A 13689-nucleotide genomic window follows, 5' to 3' on the forward strand; every position below is an offset into this window, starting at 1 on the left:
TCTGGACTAGTCTATAGACACAGAGTAATTTGTTGCACAGCAAGATGGTGACATTTAGAGATGTTTTTAATTTTGGAGGGGAAGGAGAGCGAAATATGTTTTGACCAATGGGATGATCAGAACTATAAGCAAAGTTCAACTGCAAATTTCCCACTCCCATTTAACCCCCTTAATATTTTGGGACACACACTGTAGTTTCTGGCAGAGCTGTCAACATAGACAAGTCTGATTTAAATGAAGTATCACAGGAATGTTGGCAGTTTTATATTGACCAAACTGGACCAGCAGCAATGAGAAAGATACTGTAAGCAAGTTAGAAATTCCTGCACTTAAAGTAGGTTGTTCTAAATGTGGGGTTATTCAGGGAGGCTCCTGGGAAGAAATTAGGTTTCTGACTTGAGAACTTCATGTGGAAGCAGTTTACACCAACCTGTCTAATTAAAGAAGTCAAATTATAGGGTCAGCTGATGCTCTCTGACTTACATTGTAAGGCTCTGTCTGTGCTACAATCTGGGGGTGTGATTCCCTTGCTCATGCACATATACTCACAGTAGCTTGATGAGAGCTAGTGTGAGTATAAATAGTATTGTAGCCATGGCAGCATGGGCAGCAGCTGTGCTGAGTATGTACCCACTGGTTCCAGGCGGATGTGTGGCTGGCGTCCCCCTGCCCTCCCTTTCTGGCATTGCTGCTCCACAGGAGTAAATAGTTGCAAACTGTACTCCCTGTTTCTGCAAGTGGTGAAGCTGACCTCCTGTTTCACCTTCCTTTGAATGGTATAGTAGTAAAAGCAGCTCCCTGCTTTTTGTATAACCCCATAATAATAATGGGTAGCTGTTGTAGTTCACTTGTCATCCATAGATCTCAAAGCACTTTACAAAGGTTGGTATCATTATCCTAATTTTACAGGTAGGGAAATCCCTGCACAGAGAGGTGAAATGATTTGCCCAAAGTCACATCAGTGAGGTAGCAGAGCCATGAATAGAATGAAGCTTCCCAACTCCCAGGTCAGCATCCTACATACTAGACCATGCTGCCTCTTCAGATGTTAATAGCATATCTAGGAAAGGGGTGGAGTATTATGAGAAGCTGCAAAGACGGGTAATTGCATATGACAGTTGATTTTCTCCATGAAACTGTGAGTAATTGAAAATTTGCACAAAGGTTTATTTTTAAACTCCATCATTAATTTATTTAGTCACATGTATCAAAGCACTTTTCAGTAATTGCTCAAACAAGAAGCACAAATAGTCAACCAGGAGACGATAAAGACCTAAAAATAAATAGCACAAATAAATCTTCAGCTGATTTTTAAGTGTTTCCAAAGCTAGCTTGATTTTTCAGGACTGTTGAGTATCCACAACTCACTGCAGCCAGAAGGAGTTGTGGTAGCTCAGCACTTCTGAAAATCAGGCGATAAGTATGTATTGGAATGGAATCTGGGAGATGGAAAGAGAAGGGACATGGGAAGTATGGTTAATCTTAAGGAGGAATAAATACAGCAGTGAGTATAAATATATGACAAGGGGCATCAGTACAAATGAATTCCTACAGATAAAATGTCATTAAAATTCTCAAGACAAAAACCAAAAAAGTAAACCTGATTTTCAGTTACAAGGCAACCAGTGTAATTGCATAGAACTGTTTAGAGGCTTGTGAAAAGGGCTTACAAACTGGTATCAGATCCATCACAACTGGAATCCTTTGTGTTTTGCAACTGACTTCAAGAAGTGTGAGATCAGGCTACACGAGTCTATTGGTTTCTATGTGAATTAGCATCATGATTATGGACAAGTTGTAAGTTTAATAATGAAAAAATCAATCTGTCAATTAAACAACAACAAAAAACCCACTAACCTGCAGAGAGTGCCTTTTGGGGATTTTTTAAAATAGGCTAGTATTTTATCCAACCTTCTTGGGGACTTTGAAGGGATCCTGCTTTCTTCATGTGTGGGGAGAACAGATGCATTGTACCATCTTCTGCCCCAGTCCACAGCAAACTTTTCACACTAATCCATCAGAGGTCAGGACTGAGCCCTAACTGTTGTTTATGGTTCATGCAGACTATGACCATACAAGCCATTAGGACCTTCAATTTAATCTCATGTGCAAACCAGAAGAGACAGGAATAGCTTTCCTGAGTTAACAATTCATTCTTTCGTAGATCAAATTGTTTTATTCAGGTCAACAATCAAAGGCAGTTTCCTTTCTTCATCTGACAGAGAAACCATTAAAGTTTGAAACCTTTGGGAAAGCTGGTACCTTAAAAGTCATACTTCTGTCTGAAAATATTTTACCTACTATTGTTACAAGCGATAACTAAGATCACTATGATTGAAAGAGATAGGAACATAATACTTGTACTCTAGTTTCCTAGTGTGTTTAGTCTGTGCATTTAACAGCACTTTGTATATCGTCAGTTTCACTGTTAAGTCTCCCCCTACCTTAGAGTCATTTTACCCTGTTGTTTGTTGTGGATCTTTCACACAGCAAGCAGGGAGAGGAAAAACACAGGGGGAAAATGTGTTTGTTTAACCAGAGAAAATGGTGAATCAATCGTGGATGTAATAACTAAAACTATTTTTAATTCATGTTTTAAATTGACTAGATCTCAGATTTCCCTTTCTGATTTTGTTGACGGTAGTAGGTAGTAGGGTTGAGCCTGAGAAAAGGGATGTTTTAGGTTTTATGTGCGCTTAATGTAGGGCATTTTCTGTTAGGCAACAGAATAACTATGACAAAGAGAAGCATTGTGACAGAAATTGTACCAGTTCTTCACCATGGACAGTTTATATTGAATCACTGTTACCCATTTTTTTACTGTAATGGTTGTTTAATAATATCATCTGGGAATTTATAGGGAGCTTAAGTGATTTAGGAATCTTTGAGATAACTTGAATCATGTCATACCTTGCACAATACTTTCCTTTATTGCAAAGATAATGCAAATATTGGTGATATATAGCAACCCAAAGCTGGAAAACATAGAATTAACCAGGCTAACTTTAGGTAATTGTCAGGTAGCCAAAGAAAGCTGCCAACTGCACAACTTTTAACATCTATGTGAAAATGCAGGTCCATTTCTCATATCTCTGGAATATTACCGAATGAACACTACGAATGAGCAAACCGGTTCGATAAAATAAGAATAAGCCTATACATTCTCCATTCCTTGTTACCCAGGATTTTCAGAACTCAAATCAGTGGTAACTTAACTGTTTCTCTCCCGGAAGCGTCAGGAATAAATCAAAAGGGGGCACAGCTCATCCATCTGATAAATAATTTGCGCAAGCAGGAAAGCTTTCATCTAAAACTACTTTTTTTATTAGACCTCAAGCATACACACACACACACACACATGCTGTTGCAGTCGGTTCAGAGCATCTTCAACCTTTATATTTACCAGAGTTAAGATGGTTTAGACTAGAGGAATCAACAGCTAGTCTTCCGGGGGCTCTCTCCTTCAGTCTAGCTGCTGGGGCACTTAGGTGTCAGATCCTTGCCCAAAGGAAGCTTCCTCAAACTGCTGCAAAGCAAATTCTTTCGCCTAATCATTGATAGCGAACTCTAACAAAGCACCTAACCTATAGTGACTCCTAGCGGGTCAGCATAGTAACCTCAGCTGGGTCACCAATTTTCCTGATTTCAACAAACTGCTCAGTGTCTCCAACATTTCTAGTATTTCTAGTCATAACAACATTATGTCAGGGGCACTTAAAACCAAGGTTGCTATTCACTCGCTCTCTTCCATACTTACAATCTGTTCACTTTCTGTCCCATTGTGATTAGCAAACTGCAAGTATACAGCTATCTGGTCTTGTCTCACAAAGGCCTAAGATTATTCCTCACTATGTTTTTTTCCCCAGCTGGCAGTGGTTGAACATACAAAATGGCTGACTGCAGTACTGTCAAATTATGGGGTAACACACTCACATCAGACTGAAATGGAATTTATTTTGAGTTTTTAAAAATTGTATTATTTATTTATTAATATTTACTCATCTTTGCACTTTCTGGTTCCACTCAGGGCCAGATCAGAGAAGTTATAGTCACTGTATTTTCAGTCAAATCTAAAAGCAAGATGAACAAGCATGTCACTAGAAGAAAATCTGTTCTTGTTTCATTTCCATATCAAATGTATAGAGGTTCAGATGAAGATCAGTATTTACATAGAGAATACGATGCCTGTGGTACCACTGGAATGCCAATTACTTTCAGACTGTAAATGTAGACCTCAGAGCGGCTTGAGTCACAAATTGCAGATCTGGATGTAGACTTTCCCAAGAGGATGTTTGGATCCATTAATTTGATCTCAGTCCATTTCTTATTGAATTAATTAATTAGCTAAATTAATTAATTTTATTGGATGATTCCAAGAGTGGTTTTTTTTTTTCTTTTGGGTTTGTTAGTTCCATCCGTTAGTGATAGGAGACCACAGTTTAAGTGACAGTATCAAAGGACCCTGCCGTGTCCTGATGTTCCTCTGAGATATACCATATTGCAGGGGTAATTCTAAAATCAGGCATGTAACTAAAGGCATGTAACTAAAGGAATCAATATTATAGCATTCCCTAGTACTAAAAGTAGAGGTACCTGTAATACTGCAATTACACTAATTACTTTCAAATGGTAAATATCAACATTTTAACAATGAATCTGTAACAGTGCTTTCCAATATGCACAGGTTATTCAATTCATTCTTTTTCTCCCAGCATATATGAATTTCTGTGAAAATTTTCTCTTAAAAATCTTACTCTCCCTTCTTTTTCATCTCAGATAATGATAACATGCATGATGTATTATGCATGATGCTTTTAATGTATTAATTGCTTTTATTCTCTGTACCACAGTATTCAAAGACAGACAGGCATCCTGGGCCTGTGATGGGAAAAGTTATGGAGTCTAGTTTTTCAGGCACTCAATCTTTCCCCAAAGCCTTGTCTCCTGACAGAGGAAGTCAGCCTATCAAGCAACATAGGTAAGCAAATGGGTCTCAGACCAGAAAATTGACAGGCAGAGATGTCACTGATTTAGTGATACATATACAAGATTATTGTGCTTTGTGATTGGGGAGACAATCAAGACATATTGAGCCCCAGTCCAATCATTAAGCAGATATCCAAGCATTTCCTTAGCTGTAGACATAAAAAGGCATTAACACTGCTCACAGCTTATCGTAAAGAGCCTTTCGTAAAGAGCCTAGAGGAACCATTAAGAGACATCTTCAAAGCTGTAGACAGAGACTAGTGAATACAATTGCATTCTGAGAAACCATTGAAAAACAAGATTTTTCCTCTCCTGCCTTATCTCAGTTCATGAAGTTAATGATTCATGCTCCCCTAGGCAGGCTCTGTTGCAAACTTTCAGTCTTTCACAATATTTCTTGAAACAAATAGTACTCTAAATGAAAAATGACTGATTTATTTGTATATTCCTGAGTATGTAACAGCCAGCAGTGCTTTTGAAGACTAACCTTTTTAAAATACGTAATGCTTCCCAGGGGTGGAGGTGGGGGGGGGGGGGGGTGTCAATTTTTAACATTGATAGAGATGCTATTTTGGATCAGTTTTTTTAATGTCTTATTTCTCATATGACAAGTGTGCATGATGGGTTGAGAGATTAAGGGCCAAATTCATACCTGGTATGAACAGCTTTATTTAGCGTCATTGGAGTTGTGGTTGTAACTTCTTGCTCGAAGAATATGAACGATCTCCAAAACAATGGCAGAGAAAAATGTGGTCAGAATGATGTCCATCATGCAAGTTTAGAGGGAAAAAACTTAATGATAAAGAATAAGGTCTATTCTTTAAGACTATTATACTTAATAAAGTCTTCCTTTGCCGGCATTTACAGTAACTCATCTATTATTTGGTATAATCCCAAAAGGACATCTTCATTCTAGCCACCTCTGTCAGCCACAGTTTCTCCTCCTTTTCTTATATTCCGACTGATTGATTTTCTTAGACTTCCAGTCTAAGTGCACTGTTTCAGCCATTAATGGACAATTGGGTGCCATTACATTTGCCTTAGTTAAGCCTTTTAACTTGATGAAACATGCGAACTCTCATGTAAAATTCACTCACTGGAGCCCCAGTTTCACAAAATGTTTATGCACATGCTTTAAGTGCTTTACTGAATACAGATGGACTACTGAATTGGTGTCTAGAACATTTTCAGTTGAATGTTCCTAATCTCATTTTAATCAAATGAAGAAGCTATTTTATAACCCTTTAAAAGTAAAATATTTCAACTGAAAGAAATATCCATATTTATGATCTTGCTCTATGTATAAAATCATATTAAGTTTAATCAGGCAATGTCCCTTGATTCTTATTTATTTAGAAAACATATAATGAAATCACAAAAGCCCAAAATATTTTTAAAGCTCCCAAGGATTATCCTAAATTCTAAATGTTGTTTAAAATTAAAAAATCGAATAGAACTTTCAAACACATTCATTTTTCTTCCATAAGGAAGTCATTATATGAGCCACAATTAGTTAAAATCTGCTAGAATAGAAAAATTCCTATACATTAGACAATAAAGTATCCAATCCAATATTCTGCACTGCTAATGCTGCCTTCTTTGCTGAAAGAAAAGCAGTATCAAGCCCCTTATTTCCAAGGTGCCAGAATTAAACTATATTAATATTACTTGCTACAAAGATGTGTTTGCACTGATTGATGAGCTTGCCTTGATATATAAATAATTGCTTTCGTAATTTTATAATTTGCAATTTAATATATCAAGCCTTTGTTGTATAAAACATGCAATAGACTTCAGAATGTCAGTGACTTATATGCCTATCATTGATTTATGCATCATGCAACTGCTTCATAAATTACTCTGTCAGTGGTTTACAAGTACTGCCCCATTGATTGATTAATCATGTGTCTTTTTTTTTTTTAAAGTTTGGGCTCTTTCTTTATAAGCCTTACGTTACAGATTTCAACTAGCTATAATTAACTTTTGCATCTATATTTCACATGTGACCAGTTTAGGAAAGTAAATTTAATTACTAGTGCTGAGTTTTGCCCTAAATATTACTTGTGTCAAGCAGTTGAGGTCTTTGGGCCCAATTGAGCAGTGACATAGACCTCAAGTTAGCAGATCACTTAAGCATACGATGAATTTTACATACCAGCTGTTAGTAGATTCAAGCTAAGATTTTGCTCTAAGAGGAGCAGCCCAAGGGAAGATGGAGCAAAGGTGGGTTGACTTGACACCAACTTTATGCTCTCAGGACTTTGGGCTGGGGTTGAAATGGCCCCCAGAGTAAATTAGAGCAGCCTAATTTACAGCAGCTTCTCCAGGCCTGGCTAGGAGCTTCTCCACATTCTTCCACATGTATTGCTCAAGATCCGGTTTACATGGATGGAACAAATGACCGCTTTGCTGCTCATGAGGCTAGAGCAGCAGCTTGCTGTGCAGTTAATCCTACTGATTTCAGTTCATTGATTTGATTGGTATTAATTGAAGAGTATATTACTGCTAAATGCAAATTTGGGAGTCAGAATCCAGCCTAAAGTCATTTTATTTTCCTATGAAGGTGGTAAATAGTACCCTATTTAAGGATCTAACCCTGCCTGTGTTCTAACATTTTTTATTTATGTATTTATTTATATTAGAGCTGGAAAAAAAATCTGGCAAAAGTAAAGTCTTTCTTTCTAGGTTCAGGGAACATTTCATATACCTGGCCAGCAGAAGTTAGGATAGCAATTTCCCTTATCTGAAATCTTTATCCATCCATCCTGTGCATGTGTGTAGTGCCAGGTTCATAAGCATCACCTTAGTTATCATATTCAAATATCATGAGTTCCAGGGCTAGACAGCTGGACCTCTTGGATATAGGTTAGGTGGTGTTAAGCAGCTGCTATATATGCAAGAGGACGAGAGAAATGCATGGCCAGCTCTGGAAACTCTGGCTAGATTGCAGTCCCTTTGCATCATTCAGGTTGAGAATCTGGCTAGTAATGTTAGACAACAGTTCAAGAAATAAATGCGAGGGTAAAATCTCATCACCCATGCTTGGATTAGACACAGCCTTGCAATATTTTTGGTGCCCCAATACTACCTCTATCAAAACCACAGGGAAAAACTGTGTTCAGATGCTTAAAATATACCATGCTATAAATATTACAAAAACAGAATAGAAAGAAAAAACCTGCTAAATGCACATCTTCTATACCATGGGTCCTTGAAATACTAAATCTTATTATAAACACGCTATTCTTTTGATCACATACACAATTTTGTTCCCAAGGTCCCAAGGGATGCTCTTAATATTCTCTTAGTGGCAAATATTAAAAAGAACGTTATTATTATTGGCTATTTGATTTCTGTGGCAAGGCCATTACCAATATATAAAAAAATAAATCTGTCTGTGAATTAGAACAAGTGAGACATACAAATGCAAAACCAAGAGTTTAAAATTTTCATGTTTACCAACAGATTGGAGTATGTTTTCAATGTGGATCAAAGGGAAATAAGATCACAGCTCACATTATATTTACTTACTTAATCTGCTATATGACTGGGTGAAGATTTATCCAAGTCTCTTCTTTGGGGGACCTGTGTTTAGCATAGAGTAGTGTGAAGGCTGATTCATTCTGTATCATCGCATATTTATAAGCAGTCTGACAAAGGTCTTGATGTACAATATTACATCATCACACAATATTTATTCTGAAAGACACTCATGTTAGCAGATATAGCAGATCCTTAATTATTTAAATACTGAAAACTGACCAAAAGTGAATCCCATTGATCAGAATGAACATTAGCAGCAGATAGTCTAAACATACTAAGGCTAAAAATTGGCTGGCTCTTAAAAAATATCAGGAGACAATGTCTATCTGGCAACTGTCGCTGAGGAATACATTTGCTCCTGCTGTCAACAGGGCATAGGTGCTGGAATTAGGAGTCTGGGGCATGCTGCTGCACTCTCTGGCTTGAAGTGGCTTTCATCATTTACAGGATTTACAATTTGGTTGAATGGCTCTAAGCACCCCACTATAAAAATTGTTCCAGCACCCCTGCAACAGAGCAAGAAACTTGCCTTTCAGTCTTAGACAGCAATGTATGTATGTATCTTTTTGACAGTGCACAACATAGTCTAAATCCTGTAGCAGTACTCTGAACTATCATCTGCATAACATAAATAGATATGCGTAGCACCATGCAGCAAATTATGTAAAAATATAGAATTTTTGCAACTCATCTTCTGCAAATAGATAGACATATAAGGCTTACGGTTGTGTGGGCTTCTAATTTTTGGCACTTTAGTGTAGTGCTATTTAAATCGTTACCTTTTTTGCCTAATTAACGTTCCCTGTAGTGGTATAGGAAATACTTTTAATATTGGAGGAATGTCAGTTACTTGCAAAAAGCCATTGTTAAAGGTTTTATTTTGAGTTAGTCAAAAATGGAAAACAGTTTTTGCAAAAAAATTCAAAATAATTTTCATTCTGAAGGTTTAAAAATGAGCATTTTTTGTTTATTTGAAATTGTTCACAATGGTTGTAGAGAGAATTTTTAGGGTTTTGCCTTCGTCCCACCTGCTCTCTTTCTTTCTTTCTTTTCCCCCCCCCCCCCCCTTCCCTACTTTCTTTTTCCTATTTTGCCATGGGAAAAGGGGAAAAAAATGAAAACTAAAAAACCAAAAATATTTCTTTTTCAGGTTCAATAATCAAAAACATTTTTTCAATAAAAGACCATTTTTCAGCGACCAAAAATTGTCTTCAGAAAGTTTTGACCAGCTCTAATTTTAATGGTGGCCACTCTATTTGCATTTGAAAGTTGTTTTGTTCTGCAGAAATATACTTTTCTTTTTGCAGCAAAGAAGAGCAAACCAAGGCTCTGTTTCTGTAAAGCAGCACAGGTCAATTCTTGTCTCCGTGTGGAGTCTCTCTAAAGTCAGTGGATTCAGGCTTCTGTCTGAGCAGCTCTTCTTGCAGGTTTGGAGCCTAAGAGTTTCACAAACCTCTTAGAAGCAGTACTCTGCTCTGCTCTGTAGTACTGTCTTGCTGAGCTTCCAGTGTGGGTTTTACCCAGGCATGGAAGGCTAAAGTAACCAACCAGAGGAGGCAGCCTTCATACCAAAGAGCATAAGCAACAGGTCTCTGACTGCATCAGGAGTATTAGAGCAGAAGATTCACCTTTCTTGTACATACCTCACTCAGAGCCACTATGCGGAGCCTGGGAACTAGAGAAAGGGGTCTAGAGGGAAATGTGGAAGTGGAGGGATAAGTTGTTGGGGAAACTGGAAGAAAAGATGAGGCAGAGCAAAGGTAGGAGAAGACCAGTGGTGTGCAAAGAAAAGTAATGAGCACTGGTAGACCCAGGAAATCAAAGTAGATCCTGTGGGTGAGAGAGAAAAAAAATGGGAGATCAGGAGAAGAGAAGAAGAGATATTGGAGGATAAAGGATGTGGGGGAGGAAGAACAGAAAGGGGGACCAAGGAAGTGGATTGAGGGAAAGGGAAATAACATGGTAATGATACTGATAAAAAGGGGAATAGAAAATGAGACTGAGGAGACAGAAGAAAATGGCAAAGAATATTAATAAATTGAGTAAACAATAGTCCAGAAGAGGAAAATAAAGCGAAGGAGAGCAAAGTATTACAGAGAGATGGAAGGAGAGAAAGAGGGAGTAAAGAAATGAGGAAAGTAAACAAGGATGCCCTCCTTCTTTCACACACACACGTTATTTGTCTTGCTACATTTTGTTTGTGATGTGACAAAGAGAATGAAGAGATGGGGATTCCTGAGTTGTACAGGGGACAAGAGAAGGGAAAGTTATGATGGTACGTTGGATGAATCAGATACAAAACCTAGAGTCAGATTGTTTTTCTATGTGTATACACATCTAGCAGCTTATTGCCTTCTCAACACACATGCACAACTCCCAGCAGAGTTAAACGTCTGCATGAACTGAAAAATGCACTGCATAGAATTTACAATAATTTGAGAGGTGTGGGGGAGGGAATGTAGAGGGAAATTTGTCATAATCTGTTAAACAGTGTCTGAATTTGGTCCTGGAAGTGTATGAAGTATCCCTGTGCTACAGATTTTTTATCATATTATAAAGTGCTGTGGGATTCATTTCACTGATTGTGATTCTTTTCTGCACAGCTGTAATCAGGTTATCTGCTGAAAAAATCGGGATGTTGGAAGTTCTAATGCCTTCCTATGGATCTCTATAGCCAGATTGATGTTGCTGCATCTGAGCCCAGATAAATAGTTGGCAGTTTATGCCTGAGTCACGTTTGAGAAGCTTAACTGCCTATTGCAATAAAGTACCCTTTCATTTTATCTTAGGTTTTATCACTTAAATTGTGTTCCTCCTGTTAATGTTTTTTATGTTTCAGTTAACAAAGGTACTTCTGAATGTGCTAGTCCTTAATGAGATGTTTTGTTTGGTAACAAACTAACAAAAAAAAACAAACCCAAAAAAACAAAACAAAACAAAAAGAGCAAGATGCATCCCAGAATTATTGTAAATTCAATGCAGTGCATTTTCCACTTCATGCACATGTTTAACTCTGCTTGAAGCTGTGCGTATGTGTTGAGAAGGCAATAAGCCACCTGCTGAGTAGAGCTTTGGTTCCATTAAGTTGCTTAACCTGGAGAAAATTTCCACACAAAACAACTTGCAAAAATGCATTGGTAATTCATCCTTAAGGTGAGAGATCATTGAACTATTTCTTCTAAAAGATTTATTGATCAGGACTGTCTCTCTTTTTGACTTGTGAATTGTTCATGACCTAGGCATAATTATACATATTTGTTTATTAATCATAATTGTCTGATGAATAATGTTTTGTTTACTGACATTAGCTGTATCTTTGAATATTTGATAGTTTGCAATCAGTCCTTTCTATTGTTCACCTATGTCACCTAAGCATGTTTTTACTCCTCTGGATGACATAACTTTTATAAATAGGAACAGTGCCTGAAGAAATCTGGACAGCATTGACTGTCTCAGGGAGAAGAGCACTTTATAGGAGAAAGACAGCAGGAGATAGAGTCTTAGAAAAGTTTCCTGACTTATTTTGGACTAGATGGGACATTCAATCTAGCTACATACATTCAGATATTAAAATAACTGGATTCCCTCCTGTTTGAGGGAAAGACAGAAGACATAGGTCTGATTTATTATTAACTCCCTAGCAGATTTTACATTTCATTTTCTGTTGTCAAATTGTCACAAATAATTGTGTGAGTAGGTAGAATGGTCAGGTGAGCAATTTCTGTGCAAATGTACTTGTGGATGTGCAAATGTTTTTGTATATTCATAGTTGCTGTGTTCATAGAATAAAAGCTTCTCATGGTTATGTTAGCAGATTTTGTACTAGCACTATTGATGAAAAATAGTTTTGACCTATATAATTCTGTACAGTTTGAGCTTTGTGAACGTGCAAAATGTATTATATTGATGGAGCTTTTTTAGGACTGTTAGCAAGTTGCCACTGTCCCTATTGTCAGTACCTAAAGAAAGTAAATTGATGTACACATAAGTCTTCAACTTCTATCCTGAGCTGCAGCAACAACTGGGCAGCTAATGTAAATAATTTTAGGCAAATATTTGGTGGAATGTGTTAATGAATTTACTTTTGCTGTGTTCACATTTGTTTTGTGTGCACATCCCATAAAGATTTGATTTATTGACAAAAATGTTCTAGAAAAGAGAAATGCACATTTGAAAACATTACCAGAAACAAAATATTACATTTTGGTATGCAGTTCCTTATGTGGGAAATCCTGCATTCTCACCCAATCAGGGAAGAGAAAAAATACTATGTGACTTATCTGATCACTCACTACTAAGTGATACAGCTCCCATTTCAAATATCTGTGATCAGTTTGAAGAATAAAATATTCCACAAGGAGGAAAAAATAGGAATAACCAATTTGTGCACACTGTAATGTGCTTGTGAATATTCCACAAGTCCTAAAAGAAGCTGAGTTAATTATCCACTGTGTATTATTTTGTGGGGTTGTAAGGTGAATAGATTTTCACAAGGGAGGAGGCTGAGATCATAAAACTCATTTCTCACAGTCTTTAGAATCAAAAGTCTAGTACTTGAGCCTGCACAACACATTTTTTCAGTATTTCTGTAGAGTTCTTAACAGCTAAGGAAAAATAAGTTTCAAGAAGGTCATTGAAAACCCCTTACTTACTATCACTACAGGTTATTGATCTTTTCAGATAAAAAGCTTCAGGAAAGTTGAAAAGTGGCAGAGTCTGGGATGAAGAACAACATAGGAAGTAATGTGAGTGGAAGAATGGGGATAGGGTATTTGAAGAGAAAACAGGACAGATGACTTTAGGAGGAAATGTCTGTTTTACTTTAGGGAGAAAAAGTTGATTTTGATGGCAGAACATATGGCCCAGGTTGTCCGTCCAAGATACTTAGTTCAGGTCGAAATTTCTTAGGAAAGAAGCGTGGCCCTAGCAACAAATAAAGATAATATTTTGTACAAAATGAAGCTCGCTTTTAATGCAAGCACTGTAAAAGGAATAACGAACATATATCAGCAGTTGACTGGATTGCATCAGAGACTAGGTTTATGCATGAAATCAAAGGTAATCCTCCTTACAATTATATGCACACACAAAAATTATATTAAAGTATAGGAACATAAGAATAGCCGTGCTGGGTCAGACCAATAGTCCATCGAGCCCAGT

The 13689-nt window shown here is 37.2% G+C and overlaps 1 protein-coding gene across 1 annotated transcript in view; it reads left to right on the forward strand.

The window, feature by feature from the left end:
* NRG3 (neuregulin 3) overlaps positions 1–13689 on the forward strand; it is a 752789-nt gene that overhangs the window by 722862 nt on the left and 16238 nt on the right. The window contains 1 exon segment of the mRNA XM_067552466.1: positions 4851–4978. Coding sequence (XP_067408567.1) covers positions 4851–4978 — 128 coding nt within the window.

This window comes from Emydura macquarii, unplaced genomic scaffold (genome assembly GCF_026122565.2).
Source record: "Emydura macquarii macquarii isolate MOO-44397 ecotype Brisbane River unplaced genomic scaffold, CSIRO-AGI_Emac_v2 contig_1390, whole genome shotgun sequence".
NCBI classification, from domain to species: domain Eukaryota; kingdom Metazoa; phylum Chordata; order Testudines; family Chelidae; genus Emydura; species Emydura macquarii.